The sequence below is a fragment of the Myxocyprinus asiaticus genome, chromosome 23, assembly GCF_019703515.2.
Source record: "Myxocyprinus asiaticus isolate MX2 ecotype Aquarium Trade chromosome 23, UBuf_Myxa_2, whole genome shotgun sequence".
In the NCBI taxonomy this organism is placed as follows: Eukaryota; Metazoa; Chordata; class Actinopteri; order Cypriniformes; family Catostomidae; genus Myxocyprinus; species Myxocyprinus asiaticus.
The window spans coordinates 4078076-4105916 of NC_059366.1; the positions used below are offsets into that span (position 1 = coordinate 4078076).

At 37.4% G+C, this 27841-nt stretch overlaps 1 protein-coding gene across 2 annotated transcripts in view; it reads left to right on the plus strand.

Moving 5' to 3' along the window:
• Positions 1-1301: 1301 nt before the first annotated feature.
• The window catches only part of LOC127413611 (leucine-rich repeat-containing protein 1-like), a 159098-nt gene continuing 132558 nt past the window's right edge, over positions 1302-27841 (plus strand). For both annotated transcript variants that reach the window (XM_051650890.1, XM_051650891.1), the window contains exon 1: positions 1302-1818. In XM_051650890.1, the coding sequence (XP_051506850.1) occupies positions 1660-1818 (159 nt within the window). In that variant the 5' untranslated portion in view covers positions 1302-1659. The remainder of the gene's footprint in view (positions 1819-27841) is intronic.

The following is a 27841-nucleotide window of genomic DNA, read 5'->3' on the forward strand; positions in this document are numbered from 1 at the left end:
GCGATTACGTCATACGCACATACCACTGCTGACAGGAAGCGATGATTTAGAGTTAAAAAGTAGGTAAATATTGATCTTTTTCGCAACAAAAATCGTGTCACTTTAGAATACATTAACTGCTGGAGTCGTATCGATGACGTTTATGCTGACTGTCTGTGATTTTTGGAGCTTCAAAAGAGAAATCTCCGTTCACTTGCATTTTAAGGACCTACTGAGCTAAGATATTTTTCTATTTTTCTTCAAATGTGTTCTGGTGAAGAAAGAAAGTCATACACACCTGGGATATCATGAGGATGAGTAAATAATGAGAGAATTTCATTTTCGGGTGAACTAACCCTTTGAAGAGAGCAGAGCTGAGAACAAACAATGCGTTAAATACAGTGCGTGTATCCCTTTAGGAACCAGAGATTGTCCACGCGCATTGCCTGTGACATACCACCGCACTTGGGCCTTGGCAAAATTGCCACCAAAAGTGACAAAAATGCCACTGAAATTCAAAAAGTGTCCCCATAAAGAATTCTTCTGTGTTGTTTTTGTAAAACCTGATATACTGTATTTCTTAAAATTCTATTCTATAATATTCTTAAGTATTCATATTAAAACGTATGTTAATAAACTGATTAACCAAAGTATTTGACATTTTTATATGATCGAAATGCCCCTGAAAATAAAATCTAGGGGGCAAATATTGCCCCTTAATGGAAAAGTTGATTTCTGACACTGGTCCATATTAAAAAAGTTTACAGATTTCTGTAAGAGTTTACAGATTGCCAGCAACCTCACAATTCTTTTGCAAATTTCATTTTGGGGATTTGGGAAATTTAGTGACACTTTTTCTTGTCATATTGTCAACAGATACAGTGGGGTTGAAAAGTCTGAGACTATTAGAGAAAATACTTTTATTTTGCATTTTTCTAATTTATTATAAATGGTTTCATTACAAAGTACAATACCAGCATAACATCTTGAGTGAAAAGTTGAATTAAAAAAATTACATAAATGTCACAATGTCTTTGTATTTTTAATAAAATCATTTAAAGTTTTTCAAAAAGTATTTTGTTTTTGTCTAAGTGTAGATGGACAGATGGGCGGATGATGGACGGACAGACTGACCGAAAGAAAGAAAGAAGTGGCTGAAAATAATAATGACAACTGTTGAATATCACACTTGAAAGACAACAATGTGTGTTTGTGTCGTTCATGTAGTTCAGTTGTTATGGTTTACGCGCCGGGAGGGAGGGAGCCCGAGAGAAAGGGAGGAGCCTTTGGGAATCGTGACGTCAACCAGGAATGAGGGAGTGAATGTTCCGGGTCAGAAACTGGACTAAGAGGAGATAAACTCCGGGATAAGAAAAAAACACGAACTAAACACAACCAAACAGTCATGTAACCGCTTACAAATACAGGTACGGGACATTTGTCAGCCTTTCAGTGGAGATGTTCCGAGAAAGGTAAAAAAAAGAGGAAAAGAGACTCCCGGGATCAACACAGAAGTGGAGCGTGACACATTTGCGTTTGAAATCGACACAACACTGGTTGCTCTGGTGCTCTGGTGCTCTGGGAGAGTTTCCTCCGCTTGTTCGCTTCAGTTTTGATTGCCGTGGCAACTTTCAGCAGCAGGACGGATTTATCCAGGCTTCGAGTCGTCATCATCCCGTGATGTTTCACTGTATTCCCCTGTGGCGGTGCAACCGTCACATTGAGTCGATCGATAAGCGCCACTGTTCGCTGCTGTACGTCCCGGATGAGATCTATCGCTACAGAGGGAGTTTGGAAGAGCTTTTACTGGACGCCAACCAACTCCGTGATTTGCCCAAGGTAAGAGACGCCAGCCAGCAATGGGACCCTTGTTACTTGAAAATAAGACCATTCTCAAATGGATGAATGAGAGGCATTCATGGGCCGTATTTCAAAACCTAGTGAGCTGCCTGCCTACTAGTCAGCATTTTAGGCATTATGGCTGAGTTCCAGAAAAGAAGCAGTTTTGCGCATCACAGACACGTCCCGACTCACTCACTTTGTGGGCATCGTGTTTGGGCTGTATGGGTCCGCTCTGAGTCAGGAACAGACACATTTCCTGGCCCAGCTGGCTCGAAATATGCCTACGATTCTCAGTTCTCAAGTGCTGTCTTGGTAGGGGGCTCACTAGGTTTTGAGACATACACTGTCATTGTGCCCAGACAGCAGAAAGAACTCTAGAATTCAGATCAGTGTGCTTCATTATAAAACTGCGACCTGGAAGTGACTGATAGAGAGGCAGGTGTGGCGTTGTGGTGAATTGTCTGGGTTGGTAACTGAAGGTTTGTGGGTTCAAACATCACAAGAATTGTTCTGTGCACTTTCATCAGTGTGCACTTGAGCAAGACACTTCAACCCCAGTTGATTCAGGGGATCTGTTCTTAGTAGGCCAACTAAGTGTACTGTGAATAACAACTGAATAATAAGTATGCATTATGACATGAATTGGACACACAGAGCTTCTGCTATTTTGAAAGCAGGGCTGCAGCTAACAATTATTTTGATAATCGATTAATCTAACAATTATTAGAACGATTATTCTGCGATTATTGCAACGATTAATCATTAGCTCTTAACCGACTATTCAGCTTGTGCCCAGAGTTAAAACGTTGAATTAAATGTGCTTACTAACAATAAAGAGGATAAAATCATCTTTTAAAAATACCTCTAATTGACATTCACTGAATTAAAGGAAAAAAAAATACTTTTTATTAAGTTTAATTCAGTAAAGAAAAATTCACAGCAAAAATCCTATAGTTATCAAGTGTTTTTGTCTTGTTTTCCATTTCAAACTGTCTAAAAATACATTTACTTGAGAAGCAACATATAAGATATTTAGACTTGCTTTAAGAGACAAATATAAGTGTATTTTGTATATGTGTATTTTTTTCACTTGGTTATACTTCTGCGAGTGCAGTAAAGACAAAATATATTCAAGATCTATTCTCTAAAAGTAAGTCTAAATATCTTATCTGCTGCTTCTCAGGTGAATGCATATTCTTTTTAAAGGATTTTTAGATATTTTAAAATATTTGTATTTTTAATGTTATATTCAACATTCTCAGATATTTTTTTTTCTTCTGCAGTATAGCTGCTAAAGTAAATGCACGTTGTTTTAAAGGAGTTTTAGATATTTATATTGGAAAACAAACCAAAACTAAAACAAATCAAAAGCGTATTTTGTTTCAGTGTATAATGGGGCGAAGATTACCTCTCTCACCTTTCTGTTCACTTGCTCTTTTTTTATTTTTATTTTTTTCTCCCCTTTTTCTCCCAATTTGGAATGCCCAATTCCCATTACAGCTTTCTCTCTTGTTTTTGAGGACATATTTAAACATACAGATTAATGCAATCCATCATTACATTGCTCAACAAGATCTACACTAAAGATGACAGGTAATGTAATTACATTATATTGTATGAACTATGGCTTAACTTGCTAAGTTCTGTAAACTGTTACAGTGGAATCATTATTAACATTGGTGTAGCGGATGGTTGTATTTGGATTTTTTCCCATAGCATATAATATTATTGATTGAGAATCCCACTGTTTTACATAACAGATAGCCGTGATCTTCCAAACTTAGTGAGTAGCTGGTCAAAAATGCCCTTACAGAACAAAACGATACACAAAATAAGATGACAACAGTGTAAGGAAAGTTAACAATGTTGGCAAATATAATAACTTACTGAGATCAGCAGCAGAGGACACCGGCGATTCAGTGTTTATCTCGAGCGTGACAGGCTGAATTCAATGTCCCAGGCTGGCCAGTGTCCGAGTCCAAAACATCATTGCTTCCTCCACTGTTGCTTTTGCTTATGTCCTTCTTATGGTCCCTATGCCACCTTAAGTGTATTTCAGTTTGTTTATGAATTGGTCAGTTGTCCGATTGAAGCCGACATGCATCATTTCGTGCTGTATCTTCATTCTCGTAGTTGATCTCTCTAGTTTATCTCGGATCTTCGTAAATACCGTATCACAAGTAGAGCACTCGTGTCATCATGTTACCTGAACGCTTTTGATGTCTGATCATTTTGTGGGTTTTTTATTGTTGTTATAGAGCGAAGAAGTACTCCTTGCTGCAGATGGTAGCTACTGTTGTTGTTTGGGAAAACTTTACCATGATGACGAAACATTATCCCACCTTCCGTCCCCTGACGTAATCGGTTCCTGCAAAGAGGGCCGGTGTCGAACCTGCCGTGGAAATGCGTGGAACAGTTCGAGAATTCGCTCCGGGCTGGGAACCCGTATTTAAATATGAAATTATGCATCCCGTATCAAATCAATATGGGACACAAATTGTTCCGTATTTAAGCTGCTCCGATGGCGTCACCGCAAAATCGTTCAAGATCATTAATTAAACCTTGATATTTGATGGAAATTGTGTCTACGGTGGGTAAAGGACTGTCTGAAAAGTCCTCGCATTGTGCTACAATGTGCTAAAACTGTGAAGGGTGTTGTAAGGAACTGTCTGAAGCTTCAAATATTGGGCTATAGATATTAGGCTGCGATATTATAAGCATATAAACCCCCTGGTGGGTCGTGCATGACTGGCATTCAAAAAAGTGGGTTGCAGTGGGCAAAAGGTTGAGAAACCCTGATGTAGTGTAAACGTGGAGTCTTCCATGAAGTTGCATAAAGTCCTAGCTTTTCAGAGCACAGACTCATGGATGAAGCAAGCAAACACCACCTTCAGGAGAACATTTGATTGGTGGTAAGGACAAGTGTGTTTACTGTACGGTATGCATATTTAAAGGAACATTCCAGGTTCAATACAAGTTAAGCTCAATCGACAACATTTGTGGCATTATATTGACTACCACAAAAAATAATTTTGACTTGTCCTCCTTTTTCTTAATAAAAAAAGCACAAATTTTGGTTACAATGGAAGTGAATGGGGGCCAATGTTTGAATGTTAAATTGCTCACTTTTTCAAAAGTATAGACACAAAACTTAAACAATATGCATGTTAACACAATTTTAATGTGATAAAATCACTTACTAACCTTTTCTTTGTAAAGTTCTAGCCAGTTTTACAACTTTGTTGCCATGACAATATAATGTCAACAAACCCTAAAACGACTGTAAAAATGACAATGCAAACTTTACAGCTCAAATAAAACATGAGTTTTAACATTAGAATTAATGCAACTGCTTTTATAAAATTATAAGCTTCAAATTTCTGCCTTTTAAACCCTCCAAAAACTGGTCCCATTCACTTCCATTGTAAGTGCCTCACTGCAACCTCGATTTTTACAAAGGAGGCTGTAAAATACTTGCTGTGATGGAAATTATGGTAGTATAAGGGACCACGATTCTTTGTTATAAAAATGTCTTTTATAAAAAAATAAAAAAAAGAACAAGTAATTGTACACAAACACCAAGTTAATTAAAAATGAATTTAAAGTATAGTTCGTTTTTTTTTTTTTTTTTTGTTATTAACATTTGTTTATTGATTCCAAGACAGACAAAAATAAATATAACCACAAAATTATGCATTAGGAATCAATTTATAACCCTTTATAACCCCCCAAAGTATAGTTCTTAAAGTTCCTAGGAAAGAACACAAAGTAGAATTATCCTTATTTTAACACTTACATAAATATACCTAATTATAATATAATATACTTTAATAATATAATACTTTTATAAGTAATTAATAATTACAATATTTTTTACTAATTAATTTATTATTTATTATTAATAATAATATCATCATTATTAAAATAATTTATAATTATTAAAATATAAATTCAATAAAAATTAAAAGGACATTATAAATAAATACAATAATTATAAATTTTATTAAATTATATAATAGTACTTTTTATAATACTTTTATGTTTAATTGTATTCTATTATATCATAAGCAAAGTTAAAAGTCTGGGTGGAGGACAAGAGTCATTTTTTGGCAATTTAACCTTTCAGCACGCTTAAAAACAAGGGAAAATATACTAATACAAGACACGTATGTTTAAATCTATTATAATATATCCTTTGATTGTTTTTAAGAAACTATTGTAGGAGACAGAAATGTTCCCCAAATTGAAGAATCTCCCTTTTACACCCATTTACAGTTGGTTACAGACATATTTGCAGTATAATTTATGAGAAACACTCTTATTTGAACAACACATAGTGGAGGGCTTTGATAACTTGGTCAGCAAGTTTGTGAAGAGCATGAGTTTGCTTGCATGGCTTTATCCACATGCTGCTAAAGCAATAAATCTTGCATGCGGTGGCCATAGACTGACCACAAGAACTGCATGCAGCAACTCTTTAACAAATAATGTGTGAAACCTTCTGGAGTCATAGCCTATAAACTGATGTGTTAACAGCTGCATTGCATCTTTTTTTGAAGGCAATAAAACATTAAAGACATATTTACCTTGAACCTTCTTGAGTTTATTTGTTTGGGTTTTCTTGAAAGGAGAATCTTGTTCTAGTGAATGTCAGGGTATTTCCTCTGAGTCGTTGAAAACAGACGGCAAGGCCTTGAACTGCATTATCACAAACTGGAATGACAAATAAGTCAAGCGTGAACATGATAAATGTTCCTTCAGAGTTCAGACAAGAAGCTTAAGGGACACAAGGCAACGAGAGGAGAGAATAAAAACCTTTACTTTTGCAGGTCACAGTTATGCTGTTTTATTTATGTTGTCAAAACCTACTATGGAGAAGACATAACATGTCTGAACTTTATAAAAGAAAACACAAGTACAGGTCCAAAATGATACTACATCACCTGTTTAAATCATATTTTATTGACAAGATTCCCATGGTTATAGAACCTGGAAAAGTCAGGAAATTTAATAAATTGTGATTTCCAGCATTGGAAAAGTCATCGAAATTTCTAAAGTGAATATCAATTTTTAAGTAACACTTTAATTTAAGGTAATGCGGTCACCACGTGCAGCAGAGTTTTTGTCATTCTTATCCGATGTACTTAACCAATTTGTTTGTAGTAATTAGTGGTCGACCGATAGGGGTTTTTTAATGGCCGATGCCGATATTCAGAGAGCAGCTTGGCAGATATGCCGATACAATGCCGATATATCACACAATTTAATATAGTAAATAACATAAAAATAAAATTGCTAAAATATCTTATTTAGCACTATATTTACACTATATTTATTAAAATTTCACACAAAACTTTAACTTTGTAAAAAAAGAATCTAAAAAAATAATATTGTATTTTAAATGGTAGATAGCAGTTTCTTCTGATTTCTGTTTAGTCATCAAATTTTAGTAATTTATTTGCAAATAAAGAAATTTATATATTAGGAAGAAGGAAATAACAGTGTACACAGTTAGGGCTGGGCGATATGACAAAAAAAAAATCTCGATTTTTATCAAACTTATGGATGATTCGCGATTCGATGTTTTCAACTTTTAAATGTACTCCAACATGATTCAAATTGTATGTTCTGTATGAGAATGCAAGGCAACCTGGTTAGAGAAATCCAAGTTCTTTTCATTATAGGAAACAAAGGTAAAAATGTACAGATGCACAACAGGGGGAAGTTGTCAACAGAGTGTATACAGTTGAAGTCAGAAGTTCACATACACTTAGGTTGAAGTCATTAAAACTCATTTTTTAACCAATCCACAGATTTAATATTAGCAAACTATAGTTTTGGCAAGTCGTTTAGGACATCTACTTTGTGCATGACATGAGTAATTTTTCCAACAGTTGTTTACAGACAAATTGTTTCACTTTTAATTGACTATATCACAGTTCCAGTGAGTCAGAAGTTTACATACATTAAGTTAACTGTGCCTTTAAGCAGCTTGGAAAATTCCAGAATATGATGTCAAGCCTTTAGACATTTAGCCAATTAGCTTCTGATAGGAGGTGTACTGAATTGGAGGTGTACCTGTGGATTTATTTTAAGGCCTATTTTAAGGCCTATCTTCAAACTCAGTGCCTCATTGCTTGACATCATGAGAAAAATCAAAAGAAATCAGACAAGACCTCAGAAAAAAAATTGTGGACCTCCACAAGTCTGGTTCATCCTTGGGAGCAATTTCCAAATTCCCGAAGGTACCACATTCATCTGTACAAACAATAGTATGCAAGTATAAACACCATGGGACCACGCAGCCATTAGGAAGCGCACAGGAAGGAGACGCATTCTGTCTCCTAGAGATGAACGTAGTTTGATGCAAAAAGTGCAAATCAATCCCAGAACAACAGCAAAGGACCTTTTGAAGATACCGGAGGAAAAAGGTAGACAAGTATCTATATCCACAGTAAAATGAGTCCTATATCGACATAACCTGAAAGGCTGCTCAGCAAGGAAGAAGCCACTACTCCAAAACCGCCATAAAAAAGCCAGACTATTCTCGGCACCCTCAAGAAACATATCGGCCAAAACAGGAAAATGTATTGCCCTCTGTGATATATCGATCAACCACTAGTATTAATTGGTTATTTTGCTGTGGTGACCTGTACAGCTCTTTGAAATAACTGAAATAATTTGGTGAAGTGATATGGAACCATTATGCGGTCAAGACCTGGAACTACTTCATAGCCGTGCGTTTACTGGAACATAATTGTAAACCTTAGAACGTCAATCAGAGTCAAGCATTCAACAGACCCGTATAATTAACAATGAATAATACTTTAACAGCATTTATTAGTCTTGGTTAATAAACAGTTGGATTTGTATTAACTAATATTAATAAAGATTATAAATACAGTATATATTTCTTTGATAGTTCATAATGCATTAAGTAATGTTAACAAATGTAACCTTATTATAAAGTGCCACCCATTTTTCTAGTTATGCTCAGATCTAAAAGAATTAATTGAAGAGAAATTGCACTTTGAGTGCTTTCTTTTTGAAAATTGTTAACTGTAAAAAGTGTAAACTGTAAAGAGTTACATGTCAACATAATTATACTTATGAGGGTTTGACTAATTAATTGTATGTATTTGTCTTCACAGTTTTTGTACAAATCATTGCTGGGATAAACGTTTAATACAGACATGTGGAAACAATAATTTTAGACTTTCCCTTTAAGGGCTGAAAGGATTCCGGTTTTTAACCATTTACTGTACAGATTTACAAAAACTATTTAAAAGCATCTCTGTTGAATTCTGAGCTCAGTTATTCATGTCTGAGCATGTTCATTCTGCCTTTCAGATTGACAGTTTCTAAGAGAAACTACTTTCAGTTTAACTGGAGGTATGGTTGCACACAAGAGCCTTTGACTTTGAATGCTTTTGGTTGCCAACTTTTTTTTTTGAAGGCCCCTACTTAAGAGATACTAAAATGATGATCAGAGCAAATTCATATATAAAATCACTAGACATAATTTTATTTTTAAATCACAAAATGAAATTTTGACTTGTGATTGACCGATGTATTGGTCAGGCCATTAAATCTGCTACTTCAGCCGATAACCTTATCAGCTTGCATGATTAAAAGAAGCATTACGTTTTTACTAGTGTCAATTCCAAACTCTACCAAAAGCCTTGTCAATGGATATTGTGCATACATTTTTATAATTAAGGAAATTTGCGGCTGATACGGGTCTCTGATTTTTTTAACTTGGCCAAGATTGGCCAATACCGATTTATTTTTATTTTTTTAAAGTGCCCTTTGCCACACTTTTGCAAGTTATATTTTGGAGTTATATGTTTATGCCCCACACAGTAAAATTACGGTAGCACTTTACAAAAAGGTTCCATTTGTTAACATTATTTAACAACATTACTGTAGTTAACATAAACTAATTAACTAATGTTAGTTACAACATACTATTATATTTTTAAAATCAAAAGTTGTATTAGTTAACATTAATGCACTATGAACTAACAATGAACAATTGCATTTTTATTAACTAACATTATGATTAATAAATGCTGTAAAAAAATATATTGTTCATTGTTTGTGCATGATACCTAACATTAAATAATGTTAAAGAAATGAAACTTTTTTATAAAGTTACCAAAATTACATTAAAATTACATTAATTGTGAATTGCTAACATTTATTTGTTTTGAAAACAGTTATGGATAGTTCTGTTAATATCAGAAGGTCATTGTGACATATTGGTAAGCAGTAAAAACCATGAGAGCATCACACACAGTAGACATATGTTCAAAAATAAGACATCCATTACAAGCTCTAAAACTGCTCCAGTGAGAAATCATTAATATCTATGATTTGTTTACTGTCTTTGGCATTTTGCTGTAACACAAATCACTAATTATTAAGGAATGCATGAAGATGCGGTGCTGTTATGCTTAAAATGTAATTGCTGTGATTAGTGGTATTGTGACCAACATTAATCTGATTTAAATTGGGATCCTCTTATAGCCCTTTTCCACAGAAATGGCAATGGTTCTCAGGCCGAGCATGTGCTCTGCTGGTTCACGGCCAGGGCAGTCTGGAGCCTTTCGTAAACTGGCTGCACTTTTCCACTGACTTGAGAACTGAATGATGATGTAACGGCTACATGGTAGTTTCACGTGACTACTAGGGTTGGCACGAGTAGTCGAATACTTGAGTATTCGTTCTGCAATAATTATTCGAAAAGTAAAAATACTATTCAAATTTCGCCAAGTTTTGCTTTGCTGGCCATATATACAGTGAGATGCATGTTAAATCCTGAACACACAAACTAAAACTGGCAGTTACAGAATGCACTGGGTTGTGCTGTTGAGTGTGGACACAAGTTGATCACATTTGATGAGCAAACCGTGCTGTTAGTACATTTAGATGGACACCAAAAAGTGGGTTATTGTGATAATGTGGCTTACTGCGAGAAAGCTGAGCACCTGTTTAAATGTACTGTATAAGCGGTGTACTCTTTACTCCCGTATATGTGCAGCTCGTCAGAAAGTAGCATCCCCGTAGCAACGTAATCCCTGCGACACTTCTGTAAACAACAAACATGGCATCCGAGAAGGACTTTGCTATTTTACTTTCCTTTGCTTATCTTTATTTATAGATATTCCACAGTTGTAGCCGTTTTTGTTTTCTTAACTTTCTGTTGCGACCTGCAGCAGAATTGCGCGGCAGTAGTGGGGTTTCTCCGCACGTAAATCTCCGGTATTCCCCGAATGTACGAGCTTACAGTATATGCAGAGGTAAGGGACATTCCATCATTTAAACTGGTGTGTATAAATGAGTATAGTTTACTGAGCATGTGGATATGCTTGTTTTGCTATATTGAGAGCACCTGCAGAGCACGCATGTTTGATTGACACTGCGAGTGAGCATATTGAAGGGAGTGAAGCTGAAAGTGCTCAAACAGTCGCTATTGCTCAACACAACGTCTGATTGTCACGACTTGCGTTACATCACGTATACTCAGATTTGTATACGCATGTTTATTTGTTGTTTAATTAGTTTTTATACCTGTTTGCAGTCTCTTTATCCTCTCCTTGCTCACACTGCAGTGAGTCAGAATTTCATTCATACACGTGAAATTCGTACACATTTTTAAAAACAAACATGCATATTCATCTGAACAGCAGAATGTCTGAAAGTTAAAATTCGTGAATACCTAGAATTACCAACAATTCACCCTCCAGAGGCCACTCTGTCATGCATCAAGTGTTGATAATGCGCTCATTCACAGTAGCAGTGTATGTGTGATTTCCTGGGTGCTGCAAAAAAGATCGGCCCTGATTCTAGACACAATCGGCCGATCGCCGATCACAGACTTAAGACGAAGATTGGACGATTTAGATCGGTGGCTGATCGATTGGTGCACCCCTAGTTTTTTGTGAATTTTAAGTTTCAGGTGTGTTTATTTATACTGTATTGCTGTTCTAACAAGTAGGGCTGGGTATTGATCCAGATTTCCCGATTCAATTCTGATTCGCAAGCTCTCGTTTCGATTCCGATTCAGTATCGATTCATATGGTTATATTTGTGTTACAATGTTTGTTTTGCTAACATGTGAAAGAAATTCTCTCTCAGCTAATGCTCTAAATTATAAAAGGGCCTTCTAACCCTCAAGGTAACCCTTCTAGGTACAATTTGAAAATATTAATTTTACAAATTCTATTTTATCTAGGCTGTCAATCGATAACATTTTTTAATCAAATTAATTACATGACACACCGATTAATTATTGGAATTAATCGCAATTAATCGCATGCATTGTTATTTGCTGAGTAAAGGCCTACACATAAAACACTTAGTATAAATTACTTCCTCAGTGAGCGTTTCTCATTCTGAGGCTGCGCTGCTTGTGAGGTTTTTTAAGGCCGCTGCCACCTATTGATGCAGCGCTTAAAAACAGATGTACTTTATGCTTGAACTGCTCATATGGTTGGAAAATCTGTACTTTTATTAAAGAATTTATGTACGCCTCAGTGGGCATAATTGCGTTAATGTTTTTAAAGCATTATTGTTTTATAGAATTAATCACACTATATTAACACATTAAACCAACAGCCCTAATTTTATCATGAGTTTTTAATTATATTGGCCACATTTGAGCTTTTGAAAAAAAATTCAAATTCAGTCTGCATATTCACCATTTTCAGCATGCCACTCTTCCAGTGTATGTCTTCTAACTTCTGGTTTGCATCGAAGCCCCTGAGAAGAGGCGATTAAATGGAATACGTGTGGGAGCACAAAGTATTTTTCACCAAGAGGTGATGCTGTGAGGCTACAGCACCCCTCTATAGGGATGGGCATTTTGGTCATTTTGTCTACTCGTCGAGTACTCGAGGGGCAATGACATGTACATAACTGTATATATACTCAGCAAAAAAAGAAACGTCCTCTCACATTCAACTACTTTTATTTTCAGCAAACTTAACATGTGTAAATATTTGTATGAACATAAAAAGATTCAACAACTAAGACATAAACTGAACAAATTTCACAGACATGTGACTAACAGAAATGGAATAATGTGTCCCTGAACAAAAGGGGGGTCAAAATCAAAAGTAACAGTCAGTATCTGGTGTGGCCACCAGCTGCATTAAGTACTGCAGTGCATCTCCTCCTCATGGACTGCACCAGATTTGCCAGTTCTTGCTGTGAGACATTACCCCACACTTCCACCAAGGCACTTGCAAGTTTCCGGACATTTCTGGGGGGAATGGCCTTAGCCCTCACCCTCCGATCCAACAGGTCCCAGACGTGCTCAATGGGATTGAGATCCGTGCTCTTCGCTGGCCATGGCAGAACACTGACATTCCTGTCTTGCAGGAAATCATGCACAGAATGAGCAGTATGGCTGGTGGCATTGTCATGCTGGAGGGTCATGTCAGGATGAGCCTGCAGGAAGGGTACCACATGAGGGAGGAAGATGTCTTCCCTGTAACGCACAGCGTTGAGATTGCATACATTGACAACAAGCTCAGTCCGATGATTCTGTGACACACCGCCCCAGACCATGACGAACCCTCCCTCCAAATCGATCCCGCTCCAGAGTACAGGCCTCGGTGTAACACTCATTCCTTCGACGATAAACGCGAGTCCGACCATCACCCCTGGTGAGACAAAACCATGACTCGTCAGTGAAGAGCACTTTTTGCCAGTCCTGTCTGGTCCAGCGAAGGTGGGATTGTGCCCATAGGCGACTTTGTTGCCAGTGATGTCTGGTAAGAACCTGCCTTACAACAGGCCTACAAGCCCTCAGTCCAGCCTCTCTCAGCCTATTGCGGACAGTCTGAGCACTGATGGAGGGATTGTGCATTCCTGGTGTAACTCGGGCAGTTGTTGATGCCATCCTGTACCTGTCCCGCAGGTGTGATATTCGGATGTACTGATCCTGTGCAGGTTTTGTTACATGTGGTCTGCCACTGCGAGGACGAACAGCTGCCCTTCCTGTCTCCCTGTAGCGCTGTCTTAGGTGTCTCACAGTATGGACATTGCAATTTATTGCCCTGGCCACATCCGCAGTCCTCATGCCTCCATGCAGCATGCCTAAGCCACGTTCACGCAGATGAGCAGGGACACTGGGCATCTTTCTTTTGGTGTTTTTCAGAGTCAGTAGAAAGATCTCTTTATTGTCCCAAGTTTTTATAACTGTGACCTTAATTGCCTACCGTCTGTAAGCTGTTAGTGTCTTAACAACTGTTCCACAGGTGCATGGTCATTATTTGTTTATGGTTCATTGAACAAGCATGCAAAACATTGTTTAAACTTTTACAATAAAGATCTGTAAAGTTATTTGGATTTTTACAAAATTATCTTTAAAATACAGTGTCCTGAAAAAGGGACATTTCTTTTTTTGCTGAGTTTATAATAACATGTCTGACAGTTGTCTTTGGCTGCTGCATTGCGTCTTGTTGTTCCAGTGTATCGTCTATTCATTATTATAGGCAGTTATAAAATAATCTGTTACAAAATGTACAAAAGATTGCATAATCAAAATATAATGCTTCATATTTCGTCATTATGTGAAGATTCGCTGCCCAACTCAATGAAAGAATGTGCACAACGCACATCTGTCTGTTCTTCCTTCAGGTTACCTTTGTAATCTTAGTAAGCATGCACCAGTTTTTTTTTTAGTGACTGTCTGAACTGTCTATTTTAAAATTGCGGTTGGCTTAACAGGAGACACCATAACCATCACATTTTTAATATGCATGTTAAGTTGAAATTCAGTTTTGAAGACTGCATTCTGTTCCATTTAGCTGTGCTCTGTCTAGCTGTTTGAAAAACTCACCTGCTGTATATGCGCTGCTTCAGCTCGTTGAGTCCACTGCCACACGCCTGGTTTGTGTGTGTGTCTCCCCAAGTGTTTGCTCCTGTGGGGAAAGCCACGATGCTCCTTATTGTTGTTGCTGTGATGATTCATGATCGGAGAGTCGGAATTTCCACCTTTCAACTGGGGAAAGTGCAATGGAATGACACTTATTTACACTGGTGGCCAAAAGTTTGGAATAATTTACAGATTTTGCTGTTTCAGAAGGAAATTGGTACTTTAATTCCTGAAAGTGGCATTCAACTGATCACAAAGTATATTCAGGACATTACTGATGTAAAAAACAGCACCATCACTATTTGAAAAAAGTCATTTTTGATCAAATCTAGACAGACCCCATTTCCAGCAGCCATCACTCCAACACCTTATCCTTGAGTAATCATGCTAAATTGATCATTTGTTACTAGAGATCATTTGCCATTATATCAAACACAGTTGAAAGTTATTTGGTTTGTTAAATGAAGCTTAACATTGTCTTTGTGTTTGTTTTTGAGTTGCCACAGTATGCAATAGACTGACATGTCTTAATGTCAGTATTAGGTCAAAAATGGCAAAAAAGAAACAGCTTTCTCTAGAAACTCACCAATCAATCATTGTTTTGAGGAATGAAGGCTATACAATGCTTGAAACTGTACAACAGTAGCCTAGTTTCCATCCACTTTTCGCACTATTTTGTTATTGACAAAGTGAAAATGCGTAAAGTATTTTGCGAAATTTGCCGTCTTCTGCCTGTTTTCATTCAAATGGCCTTTTATCGATAAAAATGGTGTGCGTGATGACGTCATGCCTAAAAAAAACACTTTGTCGCATAAGTTTTGGTTTATCGCAAAATAAATCTGCCCTTAAGCCGTTTCCATACAGAAATGTGTTTATCGCTAATTCGCCTCCCAGATGTCCCTAATTTGTTTCCTCCGAAGTTTTGGTAAAATGGGGAGAGTATTGAGACAATTCATTGAAATTAGCCGGCTTACTGTCATTTTAATTTCACAAATAAAAGCAATCAGAAGAGGAAGAATTGCAAAAGGGAGCTGTTGCCCTTCTGATAGGACTGTAATATTGGTCCTGATGTTGTGCCTATCGCAGGTTGCCACCGGTTCCGACCCGAAAGCGAATCATCATGGCCCTGTTCAAGCTGGCAACCTGCACCAAGTAGTGGGGGACACTTTCAGTCTTACTATAAGGACCATCCATCAATGTGTATATGCTGTGTGCACAGATATTAAAGAAAACTGATGTGGTGTAATTTCAGGGTTTACATATGAGACATTCCTGATATTTAATAGGCTGTTTTGAACAATCATCTAATCTAAAGCATCGCCATCACAACTGCATTATGTCCCGCATATTTGTCCAGCAACTTTTAACGACCAACTGAACTTGATTGTCATCTAAAATTAATTTAATGTCATAATGCAGTTTACATTTTCAGAAGAAGCTCAGTAAATGTGATCCGAGGTAAAGAGGGTTCGATTTAAAATATTTAAATGTTTTAAGAATTTCAAAAGCTCATTTTCTGAAAGTGAACTCCGCATTGGACAAATAGTTCTGATAGTTTACAGTCTTGAAAAAGTGTAGAACATTCTGAGAATGTCATTCAGCTGACTTTTTTCATCTACAGAACAGGGTAAAGCTAATTTAAGTTTGTGTAAAGAAAAGGCATATATAAGTATATAAAGGCACTATTCGTTTGGTAATTTTTTTTTTTTTAATTTAATGCGTTTTTCGTTTGGTAATTTATTTAATTTAATACAGGGAAATGTGCTGGCATTTTTTCAAAAGTAAACTGAACAATAATTTAATAGAATTGGGCTGTTAGTGTTCTAAAAAAGCACACTGTAGCTTTTCTTCTAGTATTGTGTATTTATTTTTAATTTTAAACATCTTTGTGCACAGAAATGATATGTTTTTGTATTGTGGGCTAATTTCGTGACTGCCGTCTGTTATTTTGAATGGTGTGTAAAAGCAACTTTAATAAATAAACGATTCAATTAATCACAAATAGTGACCATTCATTTGTTCTCCGTGCACTTGTCGATGTGCATGATATTTGTGTTGGCACTCCTGGTGTGATCGGCTCTTTATGCCGTTAAGATCAATCCATAATCACGTACAATAAATTGGCTTTCAAGATGTATACTGTCGTCATGATTAACACAGGCTAATGATTGGGGCAAATTCTGTCATGTGACACAACATTTTTGCGTTAATGCTAATTTTCTTGACAAAAAGTGTTTCCGAACCAGATTTTCGTGACATTTGATGTATTGACAGAGTTTATGCGCTAGAGTTAAACGGAAAAATATTATGTCGACATTTGTGAAATTTTAGCGATAATTTGCGTTTCCATCAGCTTTATTTTTATGCGCTAAAACTTCTTGGATGGAAACGTAGTTAGTAAAGAGAAGACTCAGGTGTGCAGGCCTTATGGGAAGAATTGCAAAGAAAAAGCCACTTTTGAAATAGAAAAACAAAAAGAAAAGGTTAGAGTGGGCAAAGAAACACAGACATTGGACAACAGATAATTGGAAAAGAGTGTTGTGGATCTTAACCCCATTGAGCTTTTGTGGGATCAGCTAGACTGTAAGGTGCGTAAGAAGTGCCACATCAGACAGCCACATCTATGGCAAGTGCTACAGGAAGTGTGGGGTGAAATGTCACCTGAGTATCTGGACAAACTGACAGTTAGAATGCCAAAGAACTGCAAAGCTGTCATTGCTGCACGTGGAGGATTTTTTTATTAAAATCTTTGAAGTAGTTTAAGAAGTTCTGATAATTTTTTTCAAATTGTAATAGTAATTTTTCATGTTATTAATGTCCTGACTATACATTGTGATCAGTTGAATGCCACTTTGGTGAATAAAAGTTGGTAAATAAAAATGTCTTTCCATAAGAGCAAAATATTTACATTATTCCAAACTTTTGGCCGTCAGTGTATCAAATCAAATAAAATCACTTTTATTGTCACTCAACCATATACACAAGTGCAACAGTGGGTGAAAGTGTTGGTGCAGTTCCGAGCAACATAGCAGTCATGACAGTGATGAGACATATACCAGTCTGCAATAAACATCAGATTTACACAACACAATTTACATACAGTGCATCCGGAAAGTATTCACAGCGCTTCACTTTTTCCACATTTTGTTATGTTACAGCCTTATTCCAAAATGGATTAAATTCATTATTTTCCTCAAAATTCTACAAACAATACCCCATAATGACAACGTGAAAGAAGTTTGTTTGAAATCTTTGCAAATTTATTAAAAATAAAAAACGTAAAAAATCACATGTACATAAGTATTCACAGCCTTTGCTCAATACTTTGTTGAAGCACCTTTGGCACCAATTACAGCCTCAAGTCTTTTTGAGTATGAGGCTACAAGCTTGACACACCTATTTTTTGGGCAGTTTCTCCCATTCTTCTTTGCAGGACCTCTCAAGCTCCATTAGGTTGGATGGGGAGCGTCGGTGCACAGCCATTTTCAGATCTCTCCAGAGATGTTCAATCGGGTTCAAGTCTGGGCTCTGGCTGGGCCACTCAAGGACATTCACAGAGTTGTTCCGGAGCCACTCCTTTGTTATCTTGGCTGTGTGCTTAGGGTCGTTGTCCTGTTGGAAGATGAACCTTCGCCCCAGTCTGAGGTCCAGAGCGCTCTGGAGCAGGTTTTCATCAAGGATGTCTCTGTACATTGCTGCATTCATCTTTCCCTCGATCCTGACTAGTCTCCCAGTTCCTGCTGCTGAAAAACATCCCCACAGCATGATGCTGCCACCACCATGCTTCATTGTAGGGATGGTATTGGCCAGGTGATGAGCGGTGCCTGGTTTCCTCCAGACATGACGCTTGCCATTCAGGCCAAAGTGTTCAATCTTTGTTTCTCATGCAACTCCAAGAGGGCTGTCATGTGCCTTTTACTGAGGAGTGGCTTCCGTCTGGCCACTCTACCATACAGGCCTGATTGGTGGAGTGCTGCAGAGATGGTTGTTCTTCTGGAAGGTTCTCCTCTCTCCACAGAGAAATGCTGGAGCTCTGTCAGAGTGACCATCAGGTTCTTGGTCACCTCCCTGACTAAGGCCCTTCTCCACCGATCGCTCCGTTTGGCCAGGCGGCCAGCTCTAGGAAGAGTCCTGGTGGTTCCAAACTTCTTCCATTTACGGATGATGGAGGCCACTGTGCTCATTGGGACCTTCAATGCTGCAGAAATTTTTCTATACCCTTCCCCAGATCTGTGCCTCGATACAATCCTGTCTCGGAGGTCTACAGACAATTCCTTGGACTTCATGGCTTGGTTTGTGCTCTGACATGCACTGTAAACTGTGGGACCTAATATAGACAGGTGTGTGCCTTTCCAAATCATGTCCAATCAACTGAATTTACCACAGGTGGACTCCAATCAAGTTGTAGAAACATCTCAAGGATGTTCTAAACAGAAATCACAAAGTAAAAGTTACTTAACATATTAAAACAGTCAGGACATTGTTGAAAATAATTAACAGGTAAGCCAAATCTATGAGAAAGGAAAAAAATGTGCTGAAAAGTTGTGCGTATTTCACGACGTGCAGTCGTGCATGAACCATTGATCATATATGACAGCTGTTCATTAAAAAAAAAAAAAAAAAAGTAGCTATAGGATAGAAAAAATAGGCCTGTGATGTAGCCTACAATAAACCTAATGTACTTTAAACATGACATGCACACAGAATAAAAGATAGTTTAACACGTTAAGCAGTCGGCACCTCATTGAAAACAGCCTTCTTAATCAGCAGATTAAAAAAATGGCATACCTAGTCTAAAACAGTTATTTTCTAGGCTACATACTCAACAGCATACATTTTTTGATGAGTAAAATTAACACGTGGGCATGGTCCGGTGAAAGACGGAACTTCACTCACCTGAGGCGGCTATCCTGCGCTTGAAAAAGCCCGCTCAGTGGAAAAATAACATCCAAGCATGCACAGATGTAAAGATGACTCAAATGTGAAAACATCCTTAGGGACTTTCAAACATTTGGAAAGCCGATTCCCGCACCACCGAAGTGATTTCATAACTACTTTGCTGAGTTTGCTTGTCTAGCGAGGAGACATTTTCCTGCGCGTGCTGCGAGAGAGAGAGAGGGAAGAAGCACACGCAGCCTGAGCTGAATTTAAACTCTGTATCTGCTCCAGATATCCTATTTTAAAAAAAATAATATTTGTATTATTAATTCTATTTAAAGTATGTAACATTAATATGACAGTAATTTAAGTGCAGCCTCTGTAAAATTATAAAGCCAAACGTAAATGTGTAAAAATTATCAGTTTAATGGGGGGAATATTAACCGAATAGTAATTCCAGTGTCGACTAGCAGCATCAGAACCGTTTAGTCGACTAGTCTCGCACATCCCTAGTGAGGATGTGGTGGTTCATTCTAAACTTCCTCAGCCATCTCAGGAAGAAGAGGCGCTGGTGATTCTTCTTCACAACAGCCTCAGTGTGGACGGACCATGTGAGTTCCTCAGTGATGTGGACACCGAGGAACTTGAAGCTGCTGACTCTCTCCACTGGTGCTCCATTGATAGTGATGGGGCTGTGTTCTCTGTCTTTTCTCCTGAAGTCCACCACAAGCTTCTTGGTCTTGCTGACGTTGAGGGAGAGGTTGTGCTCCAGGCACCAGCGTGTCATAGTGTACACCTCCTCTCTGTAGGCCATTTCATCATTGTCAGTGATCAGACCTACCACCGTCGTATCATCTGCAAACTTGATGATGGCATTGGAGCTATGTGTTGCCACACAGTCATGTGTGTACAGGGAATACAGGAGTGGGCTGAGAACACATGATGCAGGCAGAGATCAATGAGGTGCATCGCAGTTCAACCGGCCGGTAATTTCGTTGAGGTCTATATTAAGTCCAAGGTTCAGGCAATGGCATATTATGTATCCCATGTCTTATGGTTGGAGTTTGCATCAGTTCATCCTCTGAAGTCCATCGTAATAGACTGAAGTGATGTTTGGCTGGCACCGGCTGCTATTATTTATCATCAAAAAGTATATATGCAGCATTATAAGTGTTTTCAAGACATTTATTGATGGATTTGACTGAATTTATTCCATCAATAAATGTCTTGAAATTGCATATATTATGGTGCATAAATACTTTTTGTAATACGTTTTTGTGATTTACTTGCATTGGACAGGGTTGCCGCATAAAGGAAAAGATCAGTCTTGGCATTTAAGAATTGATATGACATCGTTCAAATGAAGATCATGATGTATCAGAAAATCAATATTTTTATCCAGTCCTACTATCAAGTTTTAAACAACAAAACCGACCTCCCTAAACCTTAAACCTAAACCTAACCGATAGTGTCACAAAAAGCAAATGTGAGAAGAAAAATGCAATTGCTGAAGCAACCACGTCATTTTGTGGTGCTTCTGTGATGGTTTCGGCTCACATATCGACTCGCATGCTCTTCAGAACCCCGGTTCTTTGCATCACAAATTCAATGATCTATCAGTTGAGCTACCAGGCAATTTGAATGCGATGTGAACAAGCATGTAAATGTATTTTCAAGTTATTGTTGTTGCAACAGCTCTGGTTTTTGTGAAATGTACAAAGATGGATGCAAAAATCACATTACAATAATGCAGGTTTAGTAACGTAATTCATGATACTAAGTTCAAAGTAAAGTGCCTACAAAGTTTATCCTACATGTTAGGGATGAATCAAAATTTCGTTCACTGAAAATTTTCAGCTGAAAATGACAATTTCAGTCGAAGGAGAAAATATTCAGAAACTATGCAGAGAACCCTCTATTTTAATATATATTTAAAGGGTTAGTTAACCCCAAAATTAAAATTCTCTCATCATTTACTCACCCTCATGCCATCCCAGATGTGTAGGACTTTCTTTCTTCTGCAGAACACAAATGAAGATTTTTAGAAGAATATCTTGGCTCTGTAGGTCCACACAATGCAAGTGAATGGGTGCCAACATTTTGACACTCCAGAAATCACATAAAGATCACAATCAGCATAAAAGTAATCCATATGACTCCAGTAGTTAAATCCATATCTTCTGAAGTGATATTATAGGTGTAGGTGAGAAACATCAATATTTAAGTAAATTTATGCTTGAAATTCTTCTTCTGTCCAGTAGGGGGCGATATGCATTAAGACTGTGATTAACCAAAAACAGAATAAGAAGAATGGGAAAGTGAAACTGAAGCGCAGCCTGACTGAGCAGGGAGGAGAATTTATAGTAAAAATTGACTTAAATATTGATCTGTTTCTCACCCACATCTATCATATCACTTCTGAAGATATGGATTTAACCACTGGAGTCTTATGGATTACTTTTATGCTGACTTGTATGACTTTTGGATTGTCAGAATTTTGCCACCCATTCACTTGTATTGTATGGACCAACAGAGCTGAGAAATTCTTCTAAAAAATCTTCATTTGTGTTCTGCAGAAGAAAGTCATACACATCTGGGATGGAGTAAGGGTGAGTAAATGATGAAATAATTTTCATTTTTGGGTGAACTATTCCTTTATTAACTGAAAATTTGACATGGAGAAAAAGCAGCTTGCAAATGAAATTATCTAGGTTTGATTTAAAAAAAATAATTAGATCATTCGATCTAAGCTAAGGTTAATTTACAATGTGCATTTATCATTTTCAAATTTCCAGCCCAGTGTGTCTAGACTTTAAATTTTCTTCCCAAAACTTTCATTTCAGTGCATGTATTTAAGGTTGTATTACCAGTGTTAAAGGCTATATCCTTCCTTACTGGAATCTCTTGTCTTGACCTCGTGAATCCTACGGCAGCTGGCAGGTTAGCAGTGAGACTCTGTTTGCTTTGTTTCTAACTGTGCTTGGATCCAATCAGGCTTTAAATATTGACACAGGGGCTAGAGATTTTAATGTATACTTGCATTTGCGGGCTGCAGGTTGGAGAAGGGGCAACAGCCAGCCGACTTCATGAACAGGAAGAACTGGTTCAGTGTTCCGCCTCAGAGATGCAGCCACCTGATAACACTTGGTGGTTTTGTACTCTCATTGGTTGCATTTTTCATCTTTCACCTTTCATAAACAATAGCAGCCATTAAAAAGGAAGTACCAAGGTAAACGTGGTTTGAACTTTCGAGACGAGTCTACTGCGAGGTGCGTGTGGCGTACCTGTTGCTGTCTGGGAAGTTTCTTTGTGTATGTTGTGTAGAAGATTCTTCCCATGTAGCCCATTTCTGTGAGAAAATGGTTTGAAAACAAGAAGAGTAACATTTCTGTGTTCCTCTGTTCGATAAAGGCCTGTTTGTACTGCTGGCACAGGCTAGTTATTTACATGGTTTAATTCCTAACTACACTACCAGTCAAACGTTTGGATACACTTGAGTAAATTTATGTTTCTCATGATCTTAAAAACCTTTGATCTAAGGGCTTGTGCTTTAAGGCTCGGAATTGGTTTTCTAGACTATTTTTTTGTCACAATCATCTCTAGAGAATTTATACCAAATGCCATGCAAATGACAAATGCCTGTGATGATTTCAAAGAAGTAGGAGATCAAATCGGGACAAATAATTAAATATATTAAATAAAAAAATATTTCAGAATATTTAAAATGTCTCTTTTTGTAAAAAGGTCAATTTCTAGTTTTATATTATAGGTGTGGGAGAAAGAATTGCAGAATCTGCAATTCTTTCTCCAACGACTCTGGATCGATTCTCAAAAATTCAGAATTGATTCTGAGTTCAACTTAAACCATGGCAGTGCAGTGGCGATTATGAGACGGAGTGAGATGGTAGAAACCCGTGGCAAATGCACACTACACGACTGATCACAGACTGTGTGTATCAACCACACGACCATCACACACAAAAGTCACGCATATAGCAGAGAGTTTATTTGTGATTACACGTCAACACATACAGTTGAAGCCAGAAGTTTACATACACTTAGGTTGAAGTCATTATAACTAATTTTTTAACCTTTCCACTGATTTCATATTAGCAAACTATAGTTTTGGCAAATAGCTTAGGACATCTGCTTTGTGCTTAACATGAGTAATTTTGCAACAATTGTTTACAGACAGATTGTTTAACTTTTAATTGACTATATCACAATTCCAGTGGGTAAGAATTTTACATACACAAAGTTAACTGTGCCATTAAGCAACTTGGAAAATTCCTGAAAATGATGTCAAGCCTTTAGACAATTAGCCAGTTCGCTTCTGTTAGGAAAGTGTACTGAATTGGAGGTGTACCTGTGGATGTATTTTAAGGCCTACCTTCAAACTCAGTGCCTCTTTGCTTGACATGGGAAAATCAAAAGAAATCAGCCAAAACCTCTGAAAAAAAAATTGTGTTCTGGTTCATCCTTGGGAGAAATTTCCAAAGGCCTGAAGGGACCACGTTCATCTGTACAAACAATAGTACGCAAGTATAAACACCATGGGACCACACAGCCATCATACCGCTCAGGAAGGAGACACATTCTGTCTCCTAGAGATAGAGAACATAGTTTGGTTCGAAAAGTGCAAATCAATCCCAGAACAACAGCAAAGGACCTTGTGAAGATGTTGGAGGAAACAGGTAGTTTCCTAAAGTATCTATATCCACAGTAAAACGAGTCCTGAATCGAAATAACCTGAAAGGCTGCTCAGCAAGGAAGATGCCACTGCTCCAAACCCGCCATAAAAAAAAAAAAAAACCAGACTACAGTTTGCAAGTGCACATGGGGACAAAGATCTTACTTTTTGGAGAAATGTCCTCTGGTCTGATGAAACAAAAATTAGACTGTTTGGCCATAATGACCATTGTTATGTTTGGAGGAAAAAGGGTGAAGCTTGCAAGCCAAAGAACACCATCCCATCCGTGAAGCATGGGGGTGGCAGTATCATTTTGTGGGGGTGCTTTGCTGCAGGAGGGACTGGTGCACTTCACAAAATAGATGGCATCATGATGAAGGAAAATTATGTGGATATATTGAAGCAACATTTCAAAACATCAGCCTGGAAGTTAAAGCTCGGTCACAAATGGGTCTTCCAAATGGACAATTACCCCAAGCATACCTCCAAAGTTGTGGCAAAATGGCTTAAGGACAACAAAGTCAAGGTATTGGAGTGGCCATCACAAAGTCCTGACCTCAGTCCAATAGAAAATGTGTGGGTAGAACTGAAAAAGCATGTGCGAGCAAGGAGGCCTACAAACCTGACTCAGTTACACCAGTTTTGTCTGGAGGAATGGGCCAAAATTCCAGCAACTTGTTGTGAGAAGCTTGTAGAAGGCTACCCAAAACATTTAATCCAAGTTAAACAATTTAAAGGCAATGCTACCAAATACTAACGAAGTGTATGTAAACTTGAAAGATGGGCTCATGACTGTTATTGCACTAATTTGCTCAGAAGGGAAAGAAAACAGCTGAATATATTAAGGTGCTATTTGCACCCTGGTGCAAATAATGGTATATGCTATTTACACCCCAGTGCAAATAGCTGCAGATATTATTTGCACCCCAACCTGTGCAAATAATGATAGATACTAATTATGCCCTGGTGCAAATAGTGTCAGATACTATTTGCATCCATATTTAAATACTTACAATATATGGGCATCATTGCAGTGTGTTTATTGTGTTTAGAGTCCCACAGACACATTACATTAACCCCTAAACCTAACCCTAACCTTCCCTTTGAAAAAATAAACTTGGTTTTACTACAGTAACCAGTTTCACCTTGGTATTTTGTTGTAAATTTACAGTAACCACAAAATAAACCATGGTTACTATATTGAAAACATATTACTGTAGTAACACCATGGTTACTTGCATTAAAACTATGGTTTCTGCCAAAAAACATGGTTACTACAATATTAGTAATACAGTGATGCAATGTACACACAAGCAATGCCAAGCCGCAGGAACGAGTGTGATCGACAGACCCCCACTCTGGATCAAACCCCTCTCTGCACTCCTCGACATTCACTGTGACCAAATCACTGTGATGAAATCAACATTAATATAAATTTTTATCTATTATTTTAAGTAGTATTAAAGAAAATATTAAGAGTAGAAACAGGAAATCGGATGGGAAAAACAGTGGGCCCAGAGGCGGAATCGAACCGGGGTCGATAGGACAACACTACATGCTCACACCATCTTTTCACCCCTTGCCACTCTAGCAACATCTGTTGTCTAGTTTGTCGCATATTCCTGTGGTTTCAGCAGACTATTGGGGTGAAAATAGCTGCACTGTGTGACAGATGCTATTTGCAACGGGGTACAAATACTCACTCCGAAATAATAATGGGACAGCGGTTCAGGAGACGTGGGTGATGTTTTTATTTTCAATTATTTTGTGTCAACTGATTCCCAATGCCTTTCTATCCACATTGCTCATTGCCAGTCTCTTGCTCATCGAGACAGTACTGCACATACGAGATGCTTGATAGATTAATTCTTACAGTCTAAGAAACCAGATTATGGTCAAAATGGGAAGTTACTGTGTTCTGCATTTGCACAGCAGTATAATCAATAAGAAAAAAAAAATAGATGTATCAGGAATCGTTTTGGAATTGGATCGTGACTCCCATAATCGGAATCGGATTGAATCACAAGGTGCCTAAAGATTCCCATATATATATTATATTATATTATATTATATTATATTTAGTGGTCAACCGATATATCGCAGAGGCCGATATATTGGCCAATATTCAGAATTTATTTATCGGCATCGACTGATACATTTTCCCGTTTGGCCGATTGGTTTCTTAAGGCCACGAGGGTGCAGAGAATTGCCTGCTTGCATGTGAAGGAGTGTCTGAGACATGTAAATGACCAATCACAGTTCGTTTTGTTGTTACGTGCCATCGTGTTATTACAGTTATAGACCGGTGTGCAACACATTCTCATTTAAACGATCAGCATATCAGAGCTAAAACACGTTAAAGTGCTTGCCTGTTTCCTTCTCCAGCTCTCTCCTCAACAGTTCCCTGTATCTCTTAGCTGTCTTGTCTAATGATAAAAAGGCAAATATCAATAAAAATTCTATCATATACTGTCTGCAAATATGCAGATATCTTGTTTAAACAAATGTAATTCACGAACTTCACGAAAATCCATCGAGCACTCATCTAATATCTTCCTCTAAAGTGCGTATTCCATTAGCCAGAATCAAAAACTTCAGGATAAGGATCAAATGTTCCTCTAATAATTCACAAATCATGATGGTCAGTCTGTGATAATCCAAGCAGACGATCCACGGCGTTTAAACTCTCAGTAAATTGCTGCTGCTCTCGCTGGATCCGCACAAGCGCGTGAGTGCAACTTCAAAGTAAAAGCGCTTCACGTGCACTATGAGTAAATGCCATATTCACTGTGTACTGTATGTACAATTGGTTTGACTGGGTCTTTTATGAGAAAATGGGATTGGTAATGTGCAAATGCCATCCATTGTTGCTGGACTACTGTGTGTACTATCATTTCCCTCTTTCTAATATATTAACAATTTCTTCATGCAGAAATTACTAAAATTTTAGTATTTTTGACTACAGAAATCAGAAGATAGTACTATCTACCATTTAAATCAATCTTATTTTTTAAAGATAATTAAATATAATAAAAGTTTATTAATGTAACTTCTTAATATAAGTTTTGTGTGAAATTGAGTAAATATAGTGCTAAATAAGATTTATTCTTTTTTTTTTTAAATAAATTTTATGTTTGTTATTTACTATATTAAATTGTGTGATTTATCGGCATTATATTGGCCTATCGGCCACCCTGCTCTCTGTATATCGGCATCGGCCATTAAAAAAACCCATATCGGTCGACCACTAATTATATTATATTATATTATATTATATTTACATTTAGGGCTGTGAATCTTTTAAAAATGTTTAACTAATGAATCACATAGTTTGATGTAGAACTTGATTTAATTTGATTACTTGATTAAAAAAAAAAATCCTAGATTACAAAATTGCTGAATCGACAAATCGAAAATAAGGCAGAAGTAATGAAGCTCACGGACGAGGGTCCAAACACATAACGACTAGTGGTGTCGGCTGTGTGACAATGGTTCACTTTAGATATGAAATAATGCAGGACCTGGAAAACTATAACATCACTTTAGCAATGCAACAGAACACACGC